At 42.8% G+C, this 27,652-nt stretch overlaps 1 protein-coding gene across 1 annotated transcript; it reads left to right on the top strand.

The window, feature by feature from the left end:
• The first annotated feature begins 8,765 nt into the window (after positions 1–8,765).
• Positions 8,766–27,018, top strand: LOC118427129 (keratin, type I cytoskeletal 9-like). The gene is made up of 5 exons (XM_035836767.1): positions 8,766–10,519; positions 11,785–11,958; positions 12,118–12,204; positions 25,591–26,182; positions 27,015–27,018. Exons 1-5 carry the CDS (start codon positions 9,400–9,402, stop codon positions 27,016–27,018), a joined length of 1,977 nt encoding a protein of 658 aa, XP_035692660.1. The 5' UTR covers positions 8,766–9,399.
• The last annotated feature ends 634 nt before the right edge of the window (positions 27,019–27,652 follow it).

Here is a 27,652-nt window from a genome sequence, read left to right as displayed (position 1 = left end):
TTATCGACATACATTCGTTTATGGTACAACATCACTACACTATTAATTAAGTTCACATTATCATGTTTCTACTCTAAATGGTTAGAAATTGTGATCCTACTTTAGAGAATATGTCCTTGAGAATCGTTTGGAATGGACTATGTACAATTTGTTTTTTTTCCTTCGTGAATGGTCGAATTTCTTCAGAATGTGTATCTTTATGTGATACCAAGACAAGAATAATACATGAATTTACTACTCAAGAAGGCGACGCTACTTGAATTATGTCTTTATTGCAAACGGTTAAACTTACTTCCCCCAAAAGAAAGAGACGAAAATTATGACTAGATAACCACCGATTAGTCAGAAAAAAACTTGTAGCATATCAGTATGTGATGAATCCTGAAAATATCTTCAGGTAAAGACAACATGTTAGACACAACCCTTGCCGCGACAACAAGTATAGCGCTGATATATATGTATCTAAACACTGATATGAATTGTCTGGTACTAGAAGATGGGTCGTGGGCTGTTTGATCCACGTATAAATTGGATTTTGTTTTCTTTGGAGCTCGGTCATGTGAATTGCTTTCTGTCTTCTCATGAACTTACATGTGTCAGACTACGAATGAAAACTTTCGTTTGACGAAAGTCGCCTTTTTTCTCTTAAAACAAGCATAGTGGAAATTCATTTTGTTATGAATTTTTACCCTGTTCTTAAAACATGATAGCAAAAAAAGAGTAGTCAAATAATGAATACGGTAGTGACTCTTGTATGAGCCACACACTCGCCAACATCATGGTTTGATTGTTTGCATTTATGCAGACGCGATTCACACAAAGGCAACACTCGGGGCAGTTTCAAGAAAAGAGCTGTTGTTGCTAGGCGACGAGGACGTCACCATTTCTGCTCGACTGATTAAAACTGTACCATTTTCTCAGGAATAATCCAGCCTCTTCTCGTCCCTCTGCATACTAGAGGTAGCGAAGACAGGTTTTGGGGTCGCCAAAATCAGTCTACGCAGAGCAGGGGGATTAAATAGACACAATACTGACATACAGGCAGAATCCTTGGATTGGCCCTGAGCAATTGGATTCATCCATCCGTTCATACATCCGTTCATCCATCATCCATCAATCAATCCACCGATCTATCTATTTAACCATCCATCCATCCATCCATCCATCCATCCATCCATCCATCCATCCATCCATCCATCCATCCTTCCATCCATCCATCCATCCATCCAACAATCCTTCCAAATATCCACCGACTATCAATTCATCCATCCATCCAACTATCCATCTGTCCATCTATCCATCCCACTATCCACCCCTCTATCAATCCATCTAACCATCCACCCCTCCATCCATCCATCCATCCATCCAGCCAGCCAGACAGACAGACAGACAGACAGACAGACAGACAGACAGACAGACAGACAGACAGACAGACAGACGGACAGACTAAGGCTTGCAGTAAACATTTCGCCAAGCATAATTTGTCACAAAGGTATCTAAAACCCGGACCAAAAACCGCCAGAGCAGATAATTCAGAGAAAGTATGGCACAGGCAAATCCCGACGCGCTACAACCGGACTGGGAGTACGTTCCAAAATCCCGGGATCCGAACCCGATGTACGCGCCAAACACCGTTTACACTGACTTAGATTCGACGCGAGAGTGTGATTCTCCCCCTGGTAGGCCTACTGACAACGACGACTGTCCTCGGTCCCACCCATGTGCTGGTAGTGAAACACACCAAGACAACAATGAAATCTCCTACAGGCCAGCTAGCAACGATAACACTGGCTCTGTCCAGCCACATGAGGATGATGATAATGCCAACAAAGATGGCACCCCCAACAATAATCATATTGCATATGAAGAAGATGGAGAAGCCGCCACCAGGCCAGCTAACAACGCAGCCGATCCCTGCCTCCAATCATGTGCTGTTACTCTTCAAAATGAAACTGTCTTCTGGTCAGCTAACAGTGATACAAATCCCTGCATCCAACCATACGCAGTTAGATACCAGGAACGCAACGACCTAAGTAATGGTCGCCCACTCCCAAGGATAGATGTTGCAGCTGAAAATAGACAAACAGCAAACATTGCCTCTGATGATGTTGACATTCGACCATATGCTGTCGCATACATGAAACAGGATGACATTGAGTCTAACACAACGTCATGGGACATTCACACCCAAGCGAGACAGTCCTTGCAGATGCCAACAGCGGCTTCAAACAACATCAATGATGTCTTGGCCAACTCGTCAAACAGTGATGCAAGCCCTTCTAATCTTGAAAGTGAGCAGAGACAACATGTCCCAAATGCGCTTCACTCAAATCCGATGTACGTGCCAAACGTTCAGCATCCTACAGTTTGCGGTAAGCTGTCTCCATATTTCAAAACATTTGAATATTCGCACGATTGAGTCCTAGCCTGTTTCAAGGCAAATCTAAGCCTTAACGTTAAGATTGATACGAGATCAGAACAAGTTTTCCATCAAGCTGGACATACTATCTGTGACGCTACACCGTTTGTATATGACAATTATAGTCAAGGTCGAAATCTCCAACTTCTGAAGAGAAATCTTTGTCATTTTTTCGCGGTAATCGGTACTTTCTCATGACCATTAATTTTTTTATTTGATTCAATTGCTGTAATGTGGATTTTTTTCAGAATGTACACGTCACCAGGCGTGCTTAGCTGCAGCAATGCCAATGGCTACATTCCTTGTGTTGTGCATTGTCGTCGGAGTCTTTCTCCGTGTATCCTTTTATACCAACCCAGCAGCAGTATGCTTGTGCATTATTACCTTGTCTCGTTTGGGATTTTTTTGACCATTTTAGGACACATTTATTCATAATTAGTGCTTTACGCTCAAAACAGTCACTCAAGGAACTGGATAAGATCATATCCAGTTGCTTGGCTAACTGATTTTGGCGTATCTTATTGTACCGGTATCTTTACCTTCATCGACGTGATTGGTGCTTTATTGATGAGGTTTGGCTCTTGAATTTACTTTTAAAGTGACCACATTGTGCTTTTAGCAATAAAGTTTGAAAATCCGGGGTCATTACGCAGAATTTGACAGGGTCAGGGGCACACAAATATCTTTAAGACCTGATTATTTATCACATTTATTTAGCACTGAAAAGATAAAGATAAATAAAAAAGATAAATGTCGTGATAACTGAAAAAGTTGTGATAAAGGATTTAGGTTTTTATATCACATTAATTGACCAAATGAGTGTTACTACAATCTTCTTCTGGAGAATTAATGTGATAGCAACCCCTTTATCACATTAATTCTCCAAACAGACTTTCAGAATTCTTCTTCTGGAGAATTAATGTGATAGCAACCCCTTTATCACATTAATTCTCTAAAGTGTGAACCAGGAGTCTTCTTCTGGAGAATAAATGTAATAGCAACCCCCTTATCACATTAATTCTCCAAAGAGAGAACCAGAATTCTTCTTCTTGAGAATAAATGTGATAGCAACCCCCTTATCACATTAATTCTCCAAAGAGAGAACCAGGATTCTTCTTCTGGAGAATAAATGTGATAGCAACCCCCTTATCACATTAATTCTCCAAAGAGACTTTCAGAACTATTCTTCTGGAGAATAAATGTGATAGCAACCCCTTTATCACATTAATTCTCCAAAGAGAGAACCAGGAGTCTTCTTCTGGAGAATTAATGTGATAGCAACCCCCTTATCACATTAATTATCCAAAGAGACTCTCAGAATTCTTCTTCTTGAGAATAAATGTGATAGCAACCCTATTATCACATTAATTTTCAAAAGAGAGAGCCAGGAGTCTTCTTCTGGAGAATAAATGTGATAAAGGCCTCTTCGTATCAGTTTGCGGTTAACGTCACTAGCTCGCCGCATGCAATCGTTTCCGGTTTTCGTTGTTGTGCGACGTCTCGATTCGTGATTTGCGCCAATTCCGTTCCGACTTAGAGTCCATTTTTTCTTTAAAAAAAATCAAAGATAAAGGCAGTTATATCTCACCATTAACATCATTAACAACGTATGAGCTATGTATCACTTTAAGTAAAGCGTATTGCCTTCGTTAACTAGTGGCATAGTTATGAATGTCACTGCAAATCGTACTGTTGAGTAGCAAGTGTGAACTAATACAAGTCTACCAATAGAAAGTGCATACCGTACTCGCCGAGGTAACCTTGTCAGGATATTGCTTAGAGTACGTACGGAGACCAAGGTACGGACACAATGACATGTGTAGTCTTTGCCAGTTAGTGGCAAACCCTTATCACATTAATTCTCCAAAGAGAGAACCAGGGATCTTTCTGGAGAATTAATGTGATAGCAACCCCCTTATCACATTGATTCTCCAAAGAGAGACAAAACTTATACAGTTTTCCCCAAATTAAGGACGTTATATAACCAACAGAAGTGTATGTACGTAACATTCATAAAGTTTCTCCCCAAATCAAGGACAATATATAACACCCGAATGTAACGTGTGTGGTGTTTAATTCCGGAAACGATTGCATGCTGCGAGCTAGTGACGTTAACCGCATACTAATACGAACAGGCCTTTATCACATCTATTCTCCAGAAGAGGAATTCTGGTTCTCTCTTTGGAGAATTAATTTGATAAAGGGGTTGCTATCACATTTATTCTCCAGAAGAAGAGTCCTGGTTCTCTCTTTGGAGAATTAAAGATATAAGAGGGTTGCTATCACATTTATTCTCCAGAAGAAGAATTCTGGTTCTCTCTTTGGAGAATAAATGTGATAAGGGGGTTGCTATCACATTTATTCGCCAGAAGAAGAATTCTGGTTCTCTCTTTGGAGAATAAATGTGATAAGGGGTTGCTATCACATTTATTCTCCAGACGAAGAATTCTGGTTCTCTCTTTGGAGAATAAATGTGATAAGGGGTTGCTATCACATTTATTCTCCAGACGAAGAATTCTGGTTCTCTCTTTGGAGAATAAATGTGATAAAGGGGTTGCTATCACATTTATTCTCCAGAAGAAGATTTCTGTTCTCTCTTTGGAGAATAAATGTGATAAGGGGGTTGCTATCACATTTATTCTCCAGAAGAAGAATTCTGGTTCTCTCTTTGGAGAATAAATGTGATAAGGGGGTTGCTATCACATTTATTCTCCAGAAGAAGATTTCTGTTCTCTCTTTGGAGAATAAATGTGATAAAGGGGTTGCTATCACATTTATTCTCCAGAAGAAGAATTCTGGTTCTCTCTTTGGAGAATAAATGTGATAAAGGGGTTGCTATCACATTTATTCTCCAGAAGAAGATTTCTGTTCTCTCTTTGGAGAATAAATGTGATAAAGGGGTTGCTATCACATTTATTCTCCAGAAGAAGAATTCTGGTTCTCTCTTTGGATAGTAAATGTGATAAATGGGTTGCTATCACATTTATTCTCCAGAAGAAGAATGAAAATCCTTGTTGGCGAAAAAATGAGACAAATGTTTTACTTATCACTATCACATATTTTGTAATTATCAAGCTTTTCATGAGAAATATTTTTTTGAGCTAAAAGAATGAGATAAATAGCTAACTCTAAATATCTAATTGTAACAGGGTTTAGAAAATCAATGAACCACGATGAACCAATGACACTTCAAGTATTGCTGACACTTCACGTTGTTTTTCACTTTTTTGTTTTCGTTTATTGCACCTACTTTTTTGCACCACCACCGGCCATACTACTTTGCACCTACCTGGCCGGGATACCCCGTAGTGGATTTTGGCCAGTATGTAATATAGATAGATAGATAGACAAGATAACCATCTTTTTACAGCCGACAGCGATTGTGACTACTACCGTTACCCCTGGTCCTGATCAGACCGGATTCTACAGTTCTGTCCCCACACCGTCGGCAGTCTTTTACAGCTCACAACGTGAAGGTGAGACCAACTAGAAACTACACATGCAATTGCTTAAGTCAGAATTTCTTTGGGGGTAAAATTAAAGCCATATTTCCTCCAGAAGAGAGTGTTATTTTCTAAAGATCACATCTTTATGTACACAAAATCGACTAAACTTGTACAAAAATAATCACACATAATCACAGATAAGTAAATAAATTAATTAATGAGTATTGCACCACCCCCCCCCCCCCATCGGGTGGGGAAGTTCCGAATAAATTTTGGGGTTAAATAAATAGAAGACCTAAGTTTCTAAGGATGGAAAATGACCTATTCACACACATGCTGCAAACATTTTTTTTATCGGACCTCGATTTCATAAGAGCGCTAAATATTATTAGTAGAACCAGAACACTCTCTTGTGGAGTACAGTATGGCTTTAATACCCCCCTCACATTAGGCGCGATTCGATCGGACGACTAGTTTACGAGCTCTAAATGACATTTTCGTGAGTAAGACGTCCGGTGTTCTCACGATCATCTTGCGATTTTTAGGGATCGCCGGCAATTTTCAGGAGTCTTACGACGGTCGCGGTGCAGCGAAACATGTTCTTAACATAAGCGACAAGTCGCAGGAGATCTCCGAGATCGCAGAGCTCGTTACCGAGTCGCAGATCGTGCGTGAAAATCGTGCGTACCTCGCAAGGGTATCGGTCAATAGTCTTGCGTCAATCCAACGATTGAAGACCGATAGGCGAGCACAGACATATAGTTATTAATCATCGAGCGCAAATCGGATGGCGAACGCCCGTTAGTCGGGCGACGTTCGGGCGACGTTCACCCGACTTCCGATTGTTTACAAATATTGAATTTCTGGGAATGTGAGGGTAATTCTAACATTGTGGCCCCTGTGGCAGTATGTAGGCTGGCTTTGTGACACACTTTCCTTTCTTGTGTCATTTCTATTATTTATGCCCGCGCATTCCATTCATTGGTTAAAAAGATTCCGACAACAAAATAAGCAACATTTATTGATCTCTTGCCTTTTTGAGGAACGTTTAGTGTTCCCTTGTCCGCGTGCAAAAGGTCATGGGAGGTTCATTATCATAGATTTATTCACCGTCGATCGCACGAGGCTCGCTTATATGTGAGGGGGACAGATTTTGGCGAAAAATACGCAAGACCATCTTAAGATCTTAAAATCAGCCAACCTTCCTGCGATCGCGAAGTACGTCCGAAGATCGTATATAATGTGAGGGGGGTACAAGGACGGGACCGCGTAGCGCAGCTGGACTGTGTTCGGCCCGTGACCGAGAGGTTGCGGGTTCGAATCCAGCTGACGTGCTAACGATCTTGTGCCCTTGGGAAAGGCACTTTACACGACTTTCCTCACTTTACTCAGGTTAACATTAATATCTAGCTTCGGCTGTATACAAATATAATAAATGTTGTACATGTGAGTCTTGCACACACAATTTTTATTACTTCTTGCAGAAAATCCTGACAGAATGATGCAGAAGATCACTTTCGGTGGTAAAGGAAATGAACCTGGGAAATTTAGATTGAACTACGGAGTGGCTGTGTCTGATGACAATGAAATATTTGTGGCTGATAACGTCAACAACCGGGTCCAAGTCTTCAGCATAAATGGGAGCTTTCTGCGCCTCTTTCCAACGGTGGTGCCGGGTGAGGATACGAAAATTTTCCCTGTCAGTGTTGGTATTGGCGTGGAACCTGGCTACCTGTGGGTAATTGGAGTTTTATATGGCGCCGAACTTAATGCACGTGTCGTTAAGTACCGTAGGGACGGCCTGCTAATAGAGAAGTTCGATGTACACTTAATGGGTCGTTATCCCTGTCCCATTATTGCAATAGACGTGCGCAACAACAAAGTTATCGTGGGAGAGGCAGATACAATAAGGATGTTCCAGCCAAATGGCTCTCTCGTTCGGAGTTTTAAAGCGTTCAGTAAAGAGCAAGGCGTGAGAATCAATGGAGTCATATCTGACAACGAAGGAAACATCTTTCTGACGAACTACAAAAGTGTTCACGTGTACAGTCACTTGGGAGTTAAGATATTCGAATTTGGAGACTTTGGCCGCGATGAGGGCCAACTGAGATCCCTCAAAGGTATTTCTATCGGCCCCTTGGGTCACATCATCGTGGCAAACAGTGGCAACAACAGGGTTGACATGTTCACAAGCCAGGGGAAGTTTGTCCGTACTGTCGCGAACATTACAGATCCGTGGGGTCTGGCCGTGGGGCCGGATGGACAGTTGGTGGTGTCTAACCCACACGACGGTACTGTAACCATCTTTCCACGCCACGTGGTGTTTTCTTGAAACTCCTCCGTATGTGAGACACCGCTCTGCCACACTCCAGAGACAAGACCAGACAATAGTAGCTCCTGACATCCCTTTCTAATACTGTAAAATGCAGAAATGTTCGCGGTCGCCACTTCACCGCGAACTTTAAACCACCGCGAACATTTTTCTATTATGACATTCGACTGCAGTCTACGAGGGGTGATCAATAAGTTAATGAATAAAGATTTGAAAGATTTGAAAGCTCACCCAGAAATAATAAGCACAACTCAAATTTTGAGGCACAACTTCATAGTATGGAGCCTTTTATCAATATCCTCAAACTTTTAAATCATTGCAGTCATTACTTTACGGGCATTCATTTTTTGCAAATCAGAATGTAAGTGGCGAGAAAAAAGTGGAGTGAATTGTGATCAGACATGTACTTGTGAGGGTCGAGTTCCCCATGCCGTAAATTAACAAAAGACATTGTCAAAATATTTGATAATGATTCTCTTCCTATTTCAAGCAAAAAGAATTGGGTGTCTGACTTCCAGCAACGCAAGTTGACCCCTACACTCAGGTCAGGTCAATTATCCATATTTTTTCCTTCTCCCTTACCTAACATTAGTGGGTGTCGCCCGCAAAGTAATGATCACAATAATTTCTTGGGGCCTGGGGTCAGAAAAAGCCAGCAATCAGCGACCCAGAACAAAAGAAATGGCCAGCAAAAGTGTATTATGAGCTAAAAAAAAGGCCCTAGAGAGCCTGCTATGGAGGCTAGTGTTACCCCTACAAAGATAAGCTATGATCTCGAGCAATTTAGTCTATTTAGTCGATGGACACTCGAAAATCTGATGTTTTGTTAATTTGAGATGTATCACATGTCGGACAACAGTGACGGCCGGGGTGCCTTTGCTGCAAAGTGTACTTTGTTCTGTTTGTTACGTCAGGGTCATGAATTCAAAAGCGTGCGTAACCAAAGATGCTTCCGCCATGACCTTGTTGAGCGCAACCGCATTACGTGATCGGCGTACAAAATTTTGCAGGTGCCGTTACATTAGCCGGGATTAGGTAGACAACTTGATCCCTCCAATGTCTGCTCACAGCGTTGTCGTCAAGGTTTAGTACCGTTTTAGAATAACAACCATCCTGTTCGTCACATCTGGGCTGTCTGGTGGATCTTCGACATACATTTCTCAGCCTTGTTTCGGACGCTCAACCGTGTCGAACATTTCAACATGGCGGAATCGAAACTTCTGAATCGGCTCTCAGAAGACTTCCTCGAGTGTCAGATCTGCCTGCAGCCCTACCGCCGGCCCAAGGTACTGTCTTGCCTTCATTCCTTCTGCCAGCAGTGTCTTAAAGAGCTTTTGAAGAAACAAAAGGTCAAAACCGAGCTAGATTGCCCCACCTGTCGCAGGAAGACTTTACTTCCGGGTGGCGGGGTCGCGGAATTGAAAGATAATTTCTTCGTGGAGAGCCTGAAGGACACGGTTGACGTCCACAAGAAGCTGACTAATGAAGGAGAGAGTCTGGTCTGTGGTAGCTGTGAGACCAAGTCAGGGGCGGAGTCATTCTGTACGGAATGTGGTGAGATTTTGTGTGACGAATGTGTAGCAATTCACCGTCGTCTAAAGGTCACTAGAGGTCACCAGGTGATCGGCGTAGAGCAGCTCAAGGCCGAATCCGACACCGTTAAGATCAAGCCTCGTCCCCTGCCACCGTGTAGGATCCACTCACAGGAGACTCTGAAGTTGTTCTGCGTCGACTGTAGCGAGGCTATTTGTCAGGTATGCACCGTTCTGTCACACAAAGATCACAAGTACGAGTATTTCACCGACACAGCTGCGAAGGCAAAAGAAGACATACGCGCTCTTCTTGCGAAAACAGAGAAGAAAATGCTGGATCTTAAGAATGCTGATCAACAGGCGAAAGCACAGAAGACCGATCTCGAGAAAAATGTCTCCGAAACTAGTGAAAAGATCAAGAGGAAAGCAGAGAAAACTAGGAAGGAGTTAGTTGCCCTTGTCAATCAACAAGAGACCGAGTTACTGAGTTATGTAAACACAGTGAGCCAGACCAGGAGTAAGGAGTTCTCCACCACTATAGAAGAGATAGAAACGACGACTGTGGCGTTAGAGAGCGCGGCAGAGTTCGGACGGAACATCGTGGATCACGGATCGGAGTTTGACATCATGGCGGTCAGCGGAGACGTGAACAGCAGACTAAAGAAACTGTTACAGGTAGAGCTTACCAACATTACAGATGAATTACCTGCGAAGGCTTACATCGCTTTTGAGGAGAAGGAGACGTCAAACAAGTTGAAGCCTTGCATGGGAGAAGTCAAGACAACGCAGGGTAAGATTTAGAAGCACTATGTAGAATTTGTGACAGTCTATCAACCACTGCTTTTAAAGAAAAAAACAAACCCCAAGAAAGTAAACTTATTGATCTTTATTTGATCAGGCATTACTTAATTACTTATCTCTTACTTGAACAGTAGTACGTATTCTGTACAGGCAATAAGTATTTCTGGCATAAGTATAAGCATGATCTTGCAAATAAAAAAAATATATGTTTTTTAATTGTGGAAAGCTGAGACTATTTTGGAAAGATGTTGAAAATGTGTTGCGTGGAAAAGATTTACATGTCACAATAACAAAACCACTTATATTTCTTGGAGTCAGTAACATCTGTCTTGTAAACAGAGTAATTAGTATTGCAAAGTTCTCTATTTTTAAAGAGTGGTTGAGACATGTAGATAAGGATACAAAGATATACAGCAACATATTTCAAACATTTTTGACAGACTTAAGGTTAATGTTGTACATGAATTGAAATATTCATGTTTTCTAAACATATGGAGTATGGAACAAGAAAGACAAAGTCTTGAGTAATTGCTGTCTTGCCCACAAGCTGGCAATATGACTGGTACTGTTGAGTTGCAGATGTATCCGCATTTATCTGTATTTCGATACTTGCCATTTAATACTTTTGTTCTCCCTTCGTGAGCACTTACTTGTTGCATTTTATGATGGGAGTGGAGCTAAGTGTTTTAGTACCAACGGTCATTGTAAAGAGGTACTAAGTTACATTATGGTTACCATGAACTTGATGACTATCATCTGCAGGACTCTGTTCGCCACTTCTTTCTTCAGACAGAACTAGTGTAGTACTGAAGTCAGGGGACATGTTGTGAACTATAATAGCTCGTTAAATGTATATGTATATTTGACGTAATCTATTTTTTGTTATTGTTTGTTACCATGGTTACTTGCACACTTGATTGTGTCATTAATTGTATCATTGTGAATGAATAATGCAATGTTTAAAAAAAAAGTTAAAAAAATAAAAAAATAAAAAAATATACATATCCCCAATTTATATGCGGTACATACACAGCTCTTCAAACCTTTGTATCAATGTTTTCATATTTTTCTTAACGAAGGAAAATAATCTTACGGCAAATTATTTAAGTCATGTTTTCTTAGTGATGACTTGAAAGTCAGTATTGACTCTTAAAGACAGACTATATACACCCTCCAGAATGCTATATTATGGACTGGGTTTAATCAGTCCAAATGACTATCTTTATCTTATCTTCCACATTTTGTACCAATAAGATTCAGGTTTCCGTACTGCCCGTTTCACGACCCTCGGTACCACCGGCCGTCTGGGCCCGACCAGCCTGGGGACCCACTACCGCGGACAGGACCACGAGGGGCTGGTGCAGCTGAAGGACGGGATTCAGTACTTCACTGTACCGTATACTGGGCAGTACAGGGTAGAGGCGGCAGGTATTCTGATAAATTATTTTAATGAGGTAAAAGACCTACTTTAGGTTTTTTTACTTGGTTAAAGTAGACCATGATTACGAAAACCCTTATTCACCATTTTCTAATTCCTCTGTAGAATCTCAATTGGTTTAATCCCAGTTCAAAATTTGTACTTTCAAGGTTCTGCTGCCGGTTGGGGTGTAAACGATCCCAAGTCCGCCAGAGGGCGTGGTGCGGTAGTCAGGGGGACCTTTCAACTGCAGAAAGGTAGGATTCCTGATGATCACCACATTGTACTGGACACAACCAGTTATAGTGTGTTTGCATTTACGGATTTACATTTATAAATTGACGACTGTTTTTATTTCGACCTTGCTTTTAACAGACAAGAACAAAGGAAGGGTAGACAACCATAGTCTTGTAAAATATGTGTTATTCTTACGAGGTAGAACATAAAAACGAGTAAAGCATTCCCTTCTTGCAATGTCATTAAGTTACGCCAAACGATTATTCAATTCAGATATTTCATTGGTTCCTTTTGGCGTGATAGGTATATGAAAAATGATATTTCATTAATGTATATTTTGTACCTCGATGATATTACAGCGATAATTACATCGTGTAATATCATCATATTGAATGGGTTAGACGTGCATATATAAAAAGGTTAAGGTGTAAAAACTGTTTTGTGATTTTAGGTGAAGTGCTGAAGGTACTAGTTGGCCAAGAGGGAGGGAAGAACAAGTACAAAAGTGCGGTCGGCGGTGGAGGCGGGACCTTCGTCACCAAGACGGACAACACGCCGCTGATCGTGGCGGGGGGTGCGGGGGGAGGGAATGGCGGCCCTAGAAGGAACCCCAACAGTGACGGTACAACCGAGATATCAGGGCAGTGCAGCTTAGGTGGTGATACTAACTTTGCAGGAGGTTCTGACGGAAAAGGCGCCACACAAGGACATGCTGACTTTGTAGGTGGGGGAGGCGGGGGGCTCCTAACGGACGGCGCGAGCGGGAAAATCAGCTTTGGTGAAATTGATGGGAGTAATGGGGGTGAGGGTGGGAAAGCTTTCGTGAACGGTGGAGTCGGTGGGAGGGCGGTGTACAACAATGCAGAGGGCGGTTTTGGAGGAGGGGGAGGGAGTTATGGCCATGGAGGTGGGGGAGGAGGAGGAGGGGGTGGGTACTCAGGAGGAGGGAGGGGGAGAGCTGTATGTGGTGCCTGTGGGGGTGGAGGTGGTTCCTATAACTCAGGATCAGACACTAGCGGTGAAGGAGGGGCCAATGATGGGCCTGGGTATGTTATAATTACTAAGGCGATATAGATACGTTACCAAACCTGATACAAACATACTTTTGCCAAACAACATCTGACAACAAAAGGTTAACATGATTCCCAAGTTCATTGGATTAATTGTGGGTCTATTAATTACATCAACAAGTTAACATTAATTTACTTACTAATTTGCTTCACCTGTTTATTTTTAGATAATGTTGATTGTTGTGAATGTGTAAATAATACATATCCGTTTTCAGCACAGTACATAATTCATTCATTTCATTTTATCTTGAGCAGCCACAGTGTGGCGGTAATATGTATGAAGCGCCAGTTTATTCACATATGTCATAACTTACTGACGATACAATATCACCCGAGACGCTGCAAAGTTACTTTTAGTAAGTATGCCAACTACTTGCACTATGCTAGCTGAATATTTGTTGTCTTGCAGCACTAGAACTTGGGTTTTTAGAAGTTAGAATTTTGACTGTCATAAATCCGGATGTTTGAATGCTGAGAAATAATATGGGCAGACACTTACCCCAGATAACATGTTTCCACATCATTGATTCATTTTGTAAAAGAAATGTTCACCGTATGAACAATCCAAGATCTATGTCATGAATGATGATAAAGAATGGATTCATATCTCACTATAGAAGCACACGAACACTTCATTTTTTAAACCTTCCAACCCTTAAATCAGAAATCACATATAGCAGACGCCGGCGGGAAACCTGTCCATCCAACAACACGATAAAATGGTGCATTGTCTAGTCTCTACCAGACTCCCGCCTGGCCGATTAGATGTTAGAAATATGGGACTTTGGCCAAGTTAGGAATAAAAGCCTAGTAGGAGTTCATTTGCCTAGGAGTGAACTGACCGGTCAGCGGTGAGGAAATAAGTCCTCTGGCCGGTCGACTCCTTTTTCAATAATTATTAGACCACCTATCCACGGAGCCTGGTAGAGGCTAAGCATTGTCTGTGACATTGAAGTAAGGTAGCATTCACAGTAAAGGGTAAAGATTTGTACTGCAAAAAGTTACCCACATCGATTCTATTAGTAAGCACAACTCGTAGTACACCATTGAACAAACATCCAGTAACTAAACTTTGTAATGTATATGAACCGTACACGTACAGCGTCGAGGAACCATGGTCACTGTTAATCTACAAGCAGATCCTATGGTAGCATAAGATAGTGTCAAAAGCTGACAGAGGAGAGAAGCCAGCCTAGGAGTGTGTTTGGACACCTCTTGGCTGACTACACTCTTTGGCCAGTTTGGTACTATTTTATGCCATTGAAGGATCTGCTTGGGGATTAGGTCACTGTGTCAACTAATACGTGCTTTGTTCGGACATTCATGATAGTTGCTGGTTTTCCTGCCTGAAAGTCTGATGTGGTCTAAAATGTTTTTAACAGTTTGTACAATACACATGCTTATGTGATACTCAGTGTTAGAGCTACATGGTTTTAATGTATCTTCAGAATGTCAGTCTAATGTGATATTCTGGCTATTTGAGATGTATCATTGTGGATATTGTTGCCACCAATTGTACTTTGTCCTGTTTGTTTAGGGCAAGCAATGTACACGTACGTCAATACAGTATCGCCACGAATGTAGCGGTGTGTTTGGTAAATGTTTAACATGTGCTCTTCGAATAGTGTCGCTTAAAGTGGAGCAAACTTTTCGTTGATTTACGGTACGCCACCTTATCACATGACCATCGTGAATATCGCCATATTTGTCAGCCCGCCATTTTTAAGGCACCGTTACAAGTAGACAACTCCGTCCCGCCAACGTCTGCTCACACCGTTAACCTCAAGGTTTAGTAGTGGTTTAAGATAACAACCTTCCCTTCGTAATTCCTGGACTGTCTAGCGGGTCTTTGACACAGAAGATTTTATTTCTCAGCATTCTGTTGGACATTCAACTCTCGAACTTTTCAACATGGCGGAATCCAAACTTCTGAATCGGCTCTCAGAAGACTTCCTTGAGTGTCAGATCTGCCTGCAGCCCTACCGCCGCCCTAAGGTACTGTCTTGTCTTCATTCCTTCTGCCAGCAGTGTCTTGAAGAGTTTCTGAAGAAACAGAAGGTCAAAACAGAGCTAGATTGCCCCACCTGTCGCAGCAAAACTTTACTTCCGGGTGGCGGGGTCGCGAAACTGAAAGATAATTTCTTCGTGGAGAGCCTGAAGGACACGGTTGACGTCCACAAAAAGCTTACTAATGAAGAACAGAGTCTGGGCTGTGGGAGCTGTGAGACCAAGTCAAGGGCGGTGTCATTCTGTACGGAATGTGGTGACTTTCTGTGTGACGAATGTGTAGCAATTCACCGTCGTATAAAGGTCACCAGAGGTCACCAGGTGATCGGCGTAGAGCAGCTCAAGGCCGATTCCGACACCGTTAAGATCAAGCCTCGTCCCCTGCCACCGTGTAGGATCCACTCACAGGAGACCCTGAAGCTATTTTGCATCGACTGTAGAGAGGCAATTTGTCAGGTATGCACCGTTCTGTCCCACAAGGACCATAAGTACGAGTATTTCACCGACACAGCCGTGAAGGCAAAAGATGACATACTCGCTCTTCTTGCTAAAACAGAGAAGAAGATCCTGGATCTTAAGAATGCTGACCAACAGGCACTGACACAGCAGACCGAGCTGGAGAAAAATGTGACCGAAACTGTTAAATCGATCAAGAAGAAGGCAGAGCAAATTAGGAAGGAGTTAGTATCTCTTGTCAATCAACAAGAGGCCGAGTTACTGGACTGTGTTAACACGGCGAGCCAGACCCGGAGTAAGGAGTTCTCCACCGCTATAGAGGAGATAGAAACGGTGACTGTGGCGTTAGAGAGCGCGGCAGAGTTCGGACGGAACATCGTGGAGCACGGATCGGAGTTTGACATCATGGTGGTCAGTACAGACGTGAACAGTAGACTAAAGAAACTGTTACAGGTAGAACTTGCCGACATTTTAGAGGAGTTACCTGCAAAGGCTTACATTGCTTTTGTGCAGGACGATTCGTCATACATGGTTAAGCTTCGCCTGGGAGAGGTAAAAACAACGCAGGGTAAGATTCACAAGTCATACAAAGGTATACATCTGCTAGAGTCATTACTAAAATGACACACCCTATGTAACATTCATAATTAGATATTCAAAATTTATGCTAATGTGATGACGTAATTGGTCGAAATCCAAGCTGGCCGACTACATACACATACATACATATTCATTCTATATCATGATAAAATCTCGGATTGCATCGCTACTTTGTATTTTCATACAGAAGAAACATTCATATTAACGTTTTCAATCCGTTTTCATGTGATTTTAGGGTTATACGTTGACAATGTATCTGAAGACTGGTTGATGATCCAAGATGGCGGATTGAAAGTGATAGCTAAAATGCATATGACGTCATTTTATGACGAAATAGAACATGTTCGAAATAGAATTGGGGTTCTACCTGGTTCTAGTTGGTCGATCAGGATTGGTCCATGAATATTTGTACCAATAAAATTCAGGTTTCCGCACTGCCCGTTTCACGACCCTCGGTACCACCGGCCGTCTGGGCCCGACCAGCCTGGGGAGCCACTACCGCGGACAGGACCACGAGGGGCTGGTGCAGCTGAAGGACGGGATTCAGTACTTCACTGTACCAGATACCGGGAAGTACTGGGTAGAGGCGGCAGGTGGGTTGATGAAAGAGTTTGATGAGTTCAAAGATCTACTTAATTTGTTTAGCTTAAGTACAGCACGATTACTCTGAAAATACCATATTTGGCATTGTCTTCTATAGAATTTAGATAGGTATTTGTACTTCCAAGGTTCTGCCGCCGGTTGGGGTGTGCAAGACCCCAAGTCCGCCAGAGGGCGCGGTGCGGTGGTCAGGGGGACCTTTCAACTGCAGAAAGGTAGGGTTCCTGATGATCACCGTATTGTACTATGCACAACCACTCGCCACACTTTCATTTCTAAATTGACGATTGGTTTCTGCTTCAACTGGCTGTTAAGAGACAACGACACTTAATGGGGACTTGGCCACCGGCCGCGGCACTTCCGTTAAGTCATTCAATTAAAAGAGGGAGACCATGTACAATGTATAAACACCGTAGCCCATTTGTGCGATTCAACTGAGCTATACGTCAAATAATCATTTAGATGACTTTTTACGGAGTGGCTGATAAAAGAAAGCTGTTGGCATGCTATCTGAAACGAATCTTTAGATGATTTCTCCATGTTCCTTGATTTATTACCTTCACCAAGACATTTAAATTTTGGTCCCGTTTGACTGTGCGTGCGTCCGTCTGTGAACAGCATAACTTTAGTCTTGGTTGGATGCTGATGAGATTTAGTAGGTGAGAAGGGGTCAGGAATACGAAGGTAACGTTCAATAATTGAGCCTAGCGTCGTTTTAAGGTACTGCAGCGGAACTTCCGTTTTGAACATCTAGTGTTCTGGACATGCTGTGGTGGTGAATTTGAGTGGTAGACAGCTCTTGGGACAGAAACTGCTGTAGGTTTGGGCCCCTTAGAGTTTTTTAACTGAAGGCGCCGATTTTGGTTCAAATATTGGGCGAGAATAGCTCAAGAGTGTGTTCACCGATTGTCACATTTTTGTATGTAGATAGTCTAAGTTATGTGTACATAATGAAATACTTATTATGCAAATAAAAAGCTAATGAAGACCTTATCTGAGCTCGGCCGAAAAGCCACGCCGAGAGTTTCTGTTTTCCTTCCAGGAGAGAAAGTAGTCCGTTCCATGACTCCGGGCGTCAACACGCCTGACAAGAAAGCTTGTCACTGCAGTATTTAGTCCCCTATCTTCTTAATTTCAAGTAAGTTACAATAAATAATATTTCAGCTTCATTTTGTACTATTATAAATTTTTCAGCCGCTGTTTTATCGCTTTCCCGTCAACATTAGGACCCGAAAACAGATGATTTTCGTGTTATTTCCCCTCTTGTTTTTACCATGGTGTAGATTTCAAACCTACACGAATTAAATGTGTATGAAAGATTCTACTTTTTGTCGGTTTATGACTTATTATCGATTTCGAGGGCGAAACGCAAATGCCTCGTAATTCCGCAAAGTCATGCCATGATTTTGATTCCAGAATAGAACGCACCCGGTTTGACTTGTAGGTACATATCTACCATGGAAAGGTCCTCGCTCCAGACGTTATGGCCGAAATTTTGTTAACGGTGGCCCCCAGTTTGTGAGTTCCGAGTTTCAAGTCAATATACCGATACGAATTTATGCAGATCTAACTTCAAAACTTCTGACTGACTGTCGCAGTGAACCCCACGCCGTTTTGAGACAGATTTGGGTTCTATGGCCCCCGGGCGTCGGTACTACTTACTAGAAAACTTACTATACAATCAACATTTCATCACATTTGCAATTTCTAAGCTTCCCATGTTACTCATATGGATGTTTTTACGTCGACTTTTAGCTGTACCCATTTGATGATATGACCTAAAATCAGTTGATGTTAGTGCTAATTCCCCATCGCGTTTTACCTACCAGGAGGTTTAAAAACAAAAAGCAGTCTAGTGAGTAAAATAGGCCAAATTCTCCATTTCCAGGTGGTATATGGCATGTATTCAATTTCGACAAAATCCGCTTAAATACGAATCGCGCGACGCCACCTCATCAGAGGTGTCCGAAATAGAATGCGTAAGCGCCGCCCTTTCCACAGAGCGCATGCCAGACCCGCACCACTGTATTAACATACTAGTTATCGTAAAACTAAGATAACATTTGTTAATTCAGCCCGTCTTTACTTATCTTTTTTATGTATCATTTGATAATACATGAGAGGTATATTGGTACGGTAAGTTGTTTTCAAATGTCATCTGCACTCGAATCAACCATACCGACGCCTTGCAACATTTGGGCGTAAAATAGTCGAGAAGGTGACCTCAGTAGACATGGAAATACAAACCTTCCCAGATTTCAAACCAACAAGATTTTCACAAGAAATAAAGTCGAAGTTTCAACAATTCTAGTTCACTAGTCATTGTAGACAGAATCGAGGGCGAAACGCAAATGCCCCGAAATTAAAGTTCGTCGAAAATCTTGCTCAGTATGGCACCGCCATTTTGCTATTTTCACCGTGTAATAGATGTGATCATGAAACCAGATATAATGGTTGTAAAAACCCCACAAAAAATGGATCATATCGATATTACATGGTATCCTTCTCTGGTACATACAACGCAATCGTTTTAAGAAGGCCGTCAATCAGGTCTAAAGCAGCTGTGAACCTCGGATGAAATTTCAACCACCTGACGCGCGACCATTTTTTCCTCAGCAGCGTTGCTAAGGACCGCGGAGCAATTCGAACTGCAAAGAAAAACTGTTCTAAACACGTTCGACTCAGTACGTGGCTTTTCGGGTGTGATGTATAAGTATGGAGAAAATATGATAATTTCTTAATAGTTGATGATGGGAATTTCATACTTTCAGCATGATAATTTATGGTTCCATGTGAAGGTGAACATTATTGAGGAAACACTATAATACCCTTCTTTGTTAAGATACGACTTTCATACTTTCAAAAACTTAATATATTTGAGCAGAGAAGATGATCAACTGGTACAACATATGCAAATGCGACCTTATTTCCATAACCATTGGGGGAAATTATAATACTTAACTCGTTTTGAGCTATGTTCTACAAGGGTGTCTAAACTTAGTCTAGTACTTCATCGAATCAATTAAATGGCCAGATAATTCCTTCCCACTTGATATCCCGAAGGCATATGACAAATGACATTTCATCAACGTATATTTTGGTTCTCGGTGACATTATGACAGTTACAACAAATCACGATCACGTATGTTGTCACGTGCAGAGCATTTAAAAAAGAATACATTAGGTAATTGTGATATGTCTGCATGTATTTATAATTGTCTTGATGCCAATTCTAGGTGATATATTGAAAATACTTGTTGGCCAAGAAGGAGGGGAGATCAACGTCCTTGGGGAGACCAAGTTCAGCTGTGCGGTCGGTGGTGGAGGCGGAACCTTCGTCACCAAGACGGACAACACGCCGCTGATCGTGGCGGGGGGTGCGGGGGGAGGTTATAGGATGCCTGGTAGGAACCCTAACAGTGACGGTACTACCGTAACAGCAGGGCAGTACAGCTCTGGTGGTGTTACTAACTTTGCAGGAGGTTCTGACGGAAAAGGTGCCACACAAGGAGATAAAGATAATGTAGGTGGGGGAGGCGGGGGACTCCTAACGGACGGCGCGAGCGGGAAAGTTCTCTTTGGTGGTACTGATGGGGGTAATGGGGGTGAGGGTGGGAAGGCTTTCGTGAACGGTGGAGTCGGTGGGAGGGGGGTGTTGTACAATGCAGACGGCGGGTTTGGAGGAGGGGGAGGGAGTGATGGTGCTGGAGGTGGGGGAGGAGGAGGGGGTGGGTACTCAGGAGGAGGGAGGGGGGATAATAAGAATGGTGCCTGTGGGGGTGGAGGCGGTTCTTATAACTCTGGATCAGACACTGGTGGCGAAGGAGGGGCCAATGACGGACCGGGGTATGTTATAATTACCAGGGCGATTTGAATACGACATCAACCCTGACAGAAACATACTCAATTTCTTACAACCAAAAGTTAACCCAGATTTCATTGTTTTCATCAATTGTGTTGTCATTCAGTGCATGTCCAAAAATCTAAGTTGCTCTTTCAAATAATAATACTACTGATTGTTGTGAATGTCTACATGTGGAGACCGTCGCTGGTGTCACCTCTCCGAGGATGAACTGAACTGAACATCATATTTAATATCCGTTTTCAGTACAGTACATAATCTGTAGCAGCAACATTGTGATTGTAATATGTATGGAGTGCCAGTGTATTCAACCGATTGATTACTTACAGTGATCACCAAATACATGTATACCCTGTGAGACGACACAAAACTGCTATTAGGAAGTATGCTAACTATTAACACTATGCCAAATACGAGGGGCGTGCAATAAGTAATGGTCCTGACCCACTTCCAGTTGTCTGATCTAAATGAAATTTTGTATGTGTAATAATTCATATCTCTATGGGTTATGTTGCAAAAGACAGCTCTGAACTAATTGTGGTTTCTGATTTACTGGTGTTTGAACTTAGTCAGGTGCGAAATGGACCAGGTGTGAAATGGAACCAGTTGAGTGTCGCGCAGTGATCCGGTTTTTGTATTTGAAAGGACGCACACCAAAGAAGACTTTTGATGAAATAAATGAAACTTATGGTGATGATGCCCCATCATATGACCTTGTAAAACGCTGGCATCCTGAATTCAAACGTGGCTGGAAGTCTGTGGAAACAGCTCCCAGACCTGGTCGTCCCTCTTGTGCCATTGATGAGGCATCAGTTGGAGGACCAATCTGGGGTGTCCTACAAAATCGGTGTCCAGAGCTGCATCAAACGATGGGAGAAATGCATAACTCTGGGTGATTCCTATGAAGAGAAAGACTAATAACTGTGCCAAGTTTCATTAATCTCCTGCTATGGGAAATGGGTCAGGACCATTACTAATTGCACGCCCCTCGTAGTTGTTGTATCGCGCCCCTTAAGCTTTGGTTTCTAGCTTTGGACATTGGAATTGGAAGCTTGGTAGTAAAACAAATATTTGAATGCTATAAGAAATGATAAGGACAGACACGTACCCAAGAAACATAGTCCTACAGGTTCTTTGTATGAAATGTCTATCGCGCTAAGAACAATCCAAGATGTTTGTTTGTTTGCATGTCATGAATGATAATAAAGTATGGAATAATATCTCACTATAAAAGAACACGCGCATCTTTTTTTAAACTTTCAAACCCCCAAACAAAAATTTCATATAGCAGACACAGGCATAAAATCTGTCCATCCAACAACTCAATAAAATGGTGCATTATGTGCATCATTGAAGTAAGGTAGCATACACAGTAAAACGTAAACAGATAAGTACTTCAAGAAGTTACCCACATCAGTCCTATTAGCTAGCGCAACTCAGAGTACATCATTGAACAAACATGCAGAAACTTAAACTTTGGAATGTATATGAACCGAACCATGGCCACTGTGTCAACTAATACTGGCTGCGTTCGTACATTTATGATAGTTGAAATTACCTGCTGGTAGTCTGTATAGTACACGAGCTTACGTAACACTTAATGTTTACTCCTACATGGTCAAACTATGACTTCAATCAATTCAGTCTATTCATTTCAGTCTTTGAATACTCGAAAATCTGATGTTTTGGTACTTTTAAATGTATCATAGGTCGGACAACAGTAACAGCCGGGGTGTCGCTGCCATCAAGTGTACTTTGTTCTGTTTGTTTAGTGTGGGCCATGCAAGCGTGCGTAAATCGATACGCTTCCGCCATGACCTTGTTGAGCACAACTGCATCACATGATCGGTGTACAAAACCTTAAAGTCATATGTTTGCAAACTCGCCATTTTCAGGTACCGTTACGTTAAGGTAGACAACTCGGTCCCTCCGTTGTCTGCTCACTGGACCGTTGTCGTCAATGTTTGAAAGCGTTTTAAGATAACAACCTTCCCGTTCGTCAAATCAAGACTGTCTAGTGGATATTCAGCATACATTTCTCAGCACTGTTTCGGACGTTTAACCCTCTCGAAGATTTCAACATGGCGGAATCGAAACTTCTGAATCGCCTCTCAGAAGACTTCCTCGAGTGTCAGATCTGCCTGCAGCCCTACCGCCGACCCAAGGTACTGTCTTGTCTTCATTCCTTCTGCCTGCAGTGCCTCGTAGAGCTTTTGAAGAAACAAAAGGTCAAAACCGAGCTAGATTGCCCCACCTGTCGCAGCAAGACTTTACTTCCGGGTGGTGGGGTCGCGGAACTGAAAGATAATTTCTTCGTGGAGAGCCTGAAGGACACGGTGGACGTCCACAAAAAGCTGACTAATGAAGGAGAAAGTCTGGTCTGTGGGAGCTGTGAGACCAAGTCAGGGGCGGAGTCCTTCTGTACGGATTGTGGCTTCTTTTTATGTGACGAATGTGTAGCAATTCACCGTCGTATAGCGGTGACCAGAGGTCACCAGGTGATCGGCGTAGAGCAGCTCAAGGCCGAACGTGACACCGTTAAGATCAAGCCTCGTCCCCTGCCACCGTGTAGGATCCACTCGCAGGAGACCCTGAAGCTATTTTGCATCGACTGTAGCGAGGCTATTTGCCAGGTATGCACTGTTCTGTCCCACAAGGACCACAAGTACGAGTATTTCACCGACACAGCCGTAAAGGCAAAAGAAGACATACTAGATCTTCTTACGAAAGTAGAAAAGACGTTCGGCGATCTGAAGACAGCAGACCAACAGGCGCACGCACAGAAGACCGAGCTGGAGAAAAATGTCACAGAAACTATCGAGAAGATCAAGAGGAAAGCAGAAAAAACTAGACGGCAGTTGGTGACACATGTCAATCAACAAGAGGCCGAGTTACTGAGTTATGTAAGCACGGTGAGCCAGACCCGCAGTAAGGAGTTCTCCACCGCTATAGAAGAGATAGAAACAGCGACTGTGGCGTTAGAGAGCGCGGCAGAGTTCGGACGGAACATCGTGAAATACGGATCGGACTTTGAGATCATGGCGATCAATGGAGAAGTGAACGATAGACTGAAGACACTGTTACAGACAGAACTTGTCAATAGTACAGAGAAATTAACTGAGAAGGCCTACGTCGCTTTTGAGGAGGAAGAGATGTGCGACATGGTCAAACCTCGCCTGGGAGAAGTTCATGCAGGGACGTTCGAAGGTAATCTATAGAACTTTAACATCTATGTGATATGATTATGTTTCGGTCTTTTGCATTCAATTAACAGCACACTGCCTTTACGCTGCTGAAAACCTTGTACACTTTATACTTAAATCATAACTATGGTGTTAAATGGAACTATTGGATGCACCATTCATAAATGCTAAATATTACTTTTATTTGACTTTTCTGCTATACTATACAGTCAATGGAGGGGGAAACAGGAGGACCTAGACAACTTCCTTTAGTTGCCTACCACCCCCCACCCCCCACACCCCCCACACACACATACACACACACCATCATAACATGCAAAACACATGGATAAACAATAAGATAAAATGTACAAATAATAAATCAGCAACATCAACGAAACAGAGTTTGAAATAAAAAATGTGTATGAAATCAACATAAAGGCATAAATCAGAAGATATCAGATATTTTACACATATCATTCTTTTTTTTTCATAGCCATTTTCACGACACTCGGTGCCACCGGCCGTCTGGGCCCGACCAGCCTGGGGACCCATGGCCACTACCGCGGACAGGACCACGAGGGGCTGGTGCAGCTGAAGGACGGGATTCAGTATTTCACTGTACCAAATACCGGGCAGTACAGGGTAGAGGCGGCAGGTATGGACAATCCTATAACCTAATCGTAATCCTGGTTGGAGCTAATAGAGCTAGTTTGAGACTTGTTGCTTACGGTCGTCTGGCGCAACGTGGAAGTGTTAGCAACGTGCAGTCCGGTCTGTACTTGGATGAGAGACCACCAAGGTACGGTGATCGGATGCCCGACCAAGAATTCACGATTTTGTATTTCGGAAGGGACGTAAAACGGGGTCCCGTGCTAGCTGGAGGAGGCGCCTTGACCACGCGAATCAGCCTCATTACCCAAATATTAGGTACCTACGCCTTTTGGGGGATTCCTGGGACTGGGGGGGGGGGGGGGGGGGGGGAAATTTCGGCTTATTGTATGCATGCAGTCACCAAATCTGTTGTTAATGGCAACCGTAATATTCTGTTGTTAATGGCAACCGTAACAGTGTCAAACGGACTTTGACGGAATTAGAGCGACATACGTTTGCTTCTGATATGGCACGCCATCTTGGAGTTTGATCAATTACGTCACCAGATTAGTAAAAATCAAAAAGAATGTAACCATAGATGCCTCAATAAATCATATTTGATGTTAGTGATATACAAATGCATAGAAACAAGATTGGCTTCGAAAAAAAACATTATTGTCGACTGCCACCCCACCCCGTATAGATAGAGTTAGGTCTTGTCGGTTATGTTAGAACATGGTGACGTTAACAGGACCGTAGGAGTGTTGTCTATTCCCTCAGTTTTTTTTAGTTTCCAGTGTCTGATCTCAGTTTCAATTGTGTTCTTTCCAGGTGCTGCAGCAGGTTGGGGTGTGGAAGACGACAAGTCCGCCAGGGGGCGCGGTGCAGTGATCAGGGGGACCTTTCGCCTGCAGAGAGGTAGGATCAGTGACGAATCAATGGTGCCGATGAAATTACGCGTACAAAATGTTCAGACCTACAATATGAACACGTGACATACGTGCAAAAACCATTTTGTGGTCTGTACCATTTTAGGTGAAGTGTTGAAGATACTTGTCGGCCAAGAGGGAGGGGAGAACAAGCACAGCGGTGGGGTCGGTGGTGGAGGCGGAACCTTCGTCACCAAGACGGACAACACGCCGCTGATCGTGGCGGGTGGTGCGGGGGGAGGGCAAAACATGAGAAAAAAGAACTCCAACAGTGACGGTACAACCATGACAACAGGGCAGCGCAGCGCAGGTGGATGCCCTAATTTTGGAGGAGGTACTGACGGAAAAGGCGCCACAGAAGGGTGTGCTGACCATGTAGGTGGGGGAGGCGGGGGGCTCCTAACGGACGGCGCGAGCGGGAAAGTTCACTTTGGTGGCACTGATGGAAATTATGGGGGTGAGGGTGGGAAGGCTTTCGTGAACGGTGGAGTGGGTGGGAGGGGGGTGTTAAACAATGCAGAGGGCGGGTTTGGAGGAGGGGGAGGGAGTTACGGCCGGGGAGGTGGGGAAGGAGGAGGGGGTGGGTACTCAGGAGGAGGGAGGGGGGGAAAACCACGTGGTGCCTGTGGCGGTGGAGGTGGCTCCTATAACTCAGGATCAGACACTAGTGGTGAAGGAGGGACCAATGACGGGGCGGGGTATGTTAAACTTACCCGGATATTGTACCTACCCTGGCAAAGTAATCGGAACAGAAAGAGATCCCATATGCCAGGTAACCAATCAACCTCCACATCAAAAAGGGCTCTAGTTGCTGGGTCCCCCAAGGTTCCATCTTCGAACCTCCGCCTTGCCAGTAATAAATCCCTGCCAGCCCGGACTGTAACACGTCTCCAGTCTCCTGATTCAACTGAAGATGGCATTCAGTATAGTCCTTCGAACGAAGAAGAAATTCCAACCAGTATCCCTTCCTCACGTTCGACGGGACATCTCGTCCCCTTAATGCGCCATACTTACGTAGCAAATACTCGATCGAAGTCGAGACTGTCGTCAAACTCCGCGAGTAAGTAGCACCCAGTTTCACACTGTTCTAGCCCAGTCACAAAGTCTCTATTAGAATTAGAAGTATGATTTCTCTTAGGAAATATTTGTCATTAGAGTAAGGCTACCCAGGGAGGTGTATAACGTCCTTGGGCTACAATAATTTTATTGGCCCCTCCATTGTATTGTAATAATGTTTGGTGCCATCATCTCTCATAATCACACCGGCTAGGTGCCATATATCTCCACATAAAAAGCAATTGTTATAATGGCCTTAAGGGGTGAACCTTATTGTTATAGTATTGTGTACGAACAGCTTGACAACATGCACATTAGTAGGAGTGAAACATACTGCATTTTCTCAAAAATGTTGCCTTCCTCGTGTCTGCATTTTCCAGTACTATTTCTTCGGTAATTGCATGTTACTTGTCATCGTCCGGTTCACACTTTATTTACCAATTTAATGTATTGTATGACCTTTCACTGATATAGCTGATTGTTGTTGATGTCTACATTCGATTCATCCGTTTTCAGTATACATAATCTGGAGCAGCCACTATGTGATACTGATAGTGATATGTATGAAATGCCCATGTATTTAAACAAATTATCAAATAACAATATTATACATGGGACTCTATAGGTCACTAGGACACTTTGCCAAAGCTCTGTTTTGTCGTGGTTTTCTACATGTGGGTGTGTCAATGGGTCGGGGTTAACACAATGATGAATAGTTTATTGAATACTCACAGATACTCTAACAATAGCATTCAACTGACTTAGTTGACTTTACTTGGATGCTAAGAAATATTGTATATAAAGGCTCCAAGACAACACGATTCAAAACCATTGATTCTTGTATAAAATGTTTATATCATACCAATACCGATAATACTAAAGACTCATTACGCGCACACATATTTGATTTTTTTTTCATTTGAAACCAATGGACAGAAGAATAGTCCACGAGGAACATATAAAACTTTGACAAAGAGCTAAGCATGCTAGCCTATAGAAAGTAAAAATTAACAACCACCGGAATTACCCGTATCAAATCTCTTTGTACATCATACCAGTACATTAGTACTTTGATAGTGCCTTCTCCTGGCACTTGGCCAGGTCCATGTTTT

This window comes from Branchiostoma floridae, chromosome 12 (assembly GCF_000003815.2).
Source record: "Branchiostoma floridae strain S238N-H82 chromosome 12, Bfl_VNyyK, whole genome shotgun sequence".
NCBI classification, from domain to species: domain Eukaryota; kingdom Metazoa; phylum Chordata; class Leptocardii; order Amphioxiformes; family Branchiostomatidae; genus Branchiostoma; species Branchiostoma floridae.
This window is presented reverse-complemented; position numbering and strand designations above follow the sequence as displayed.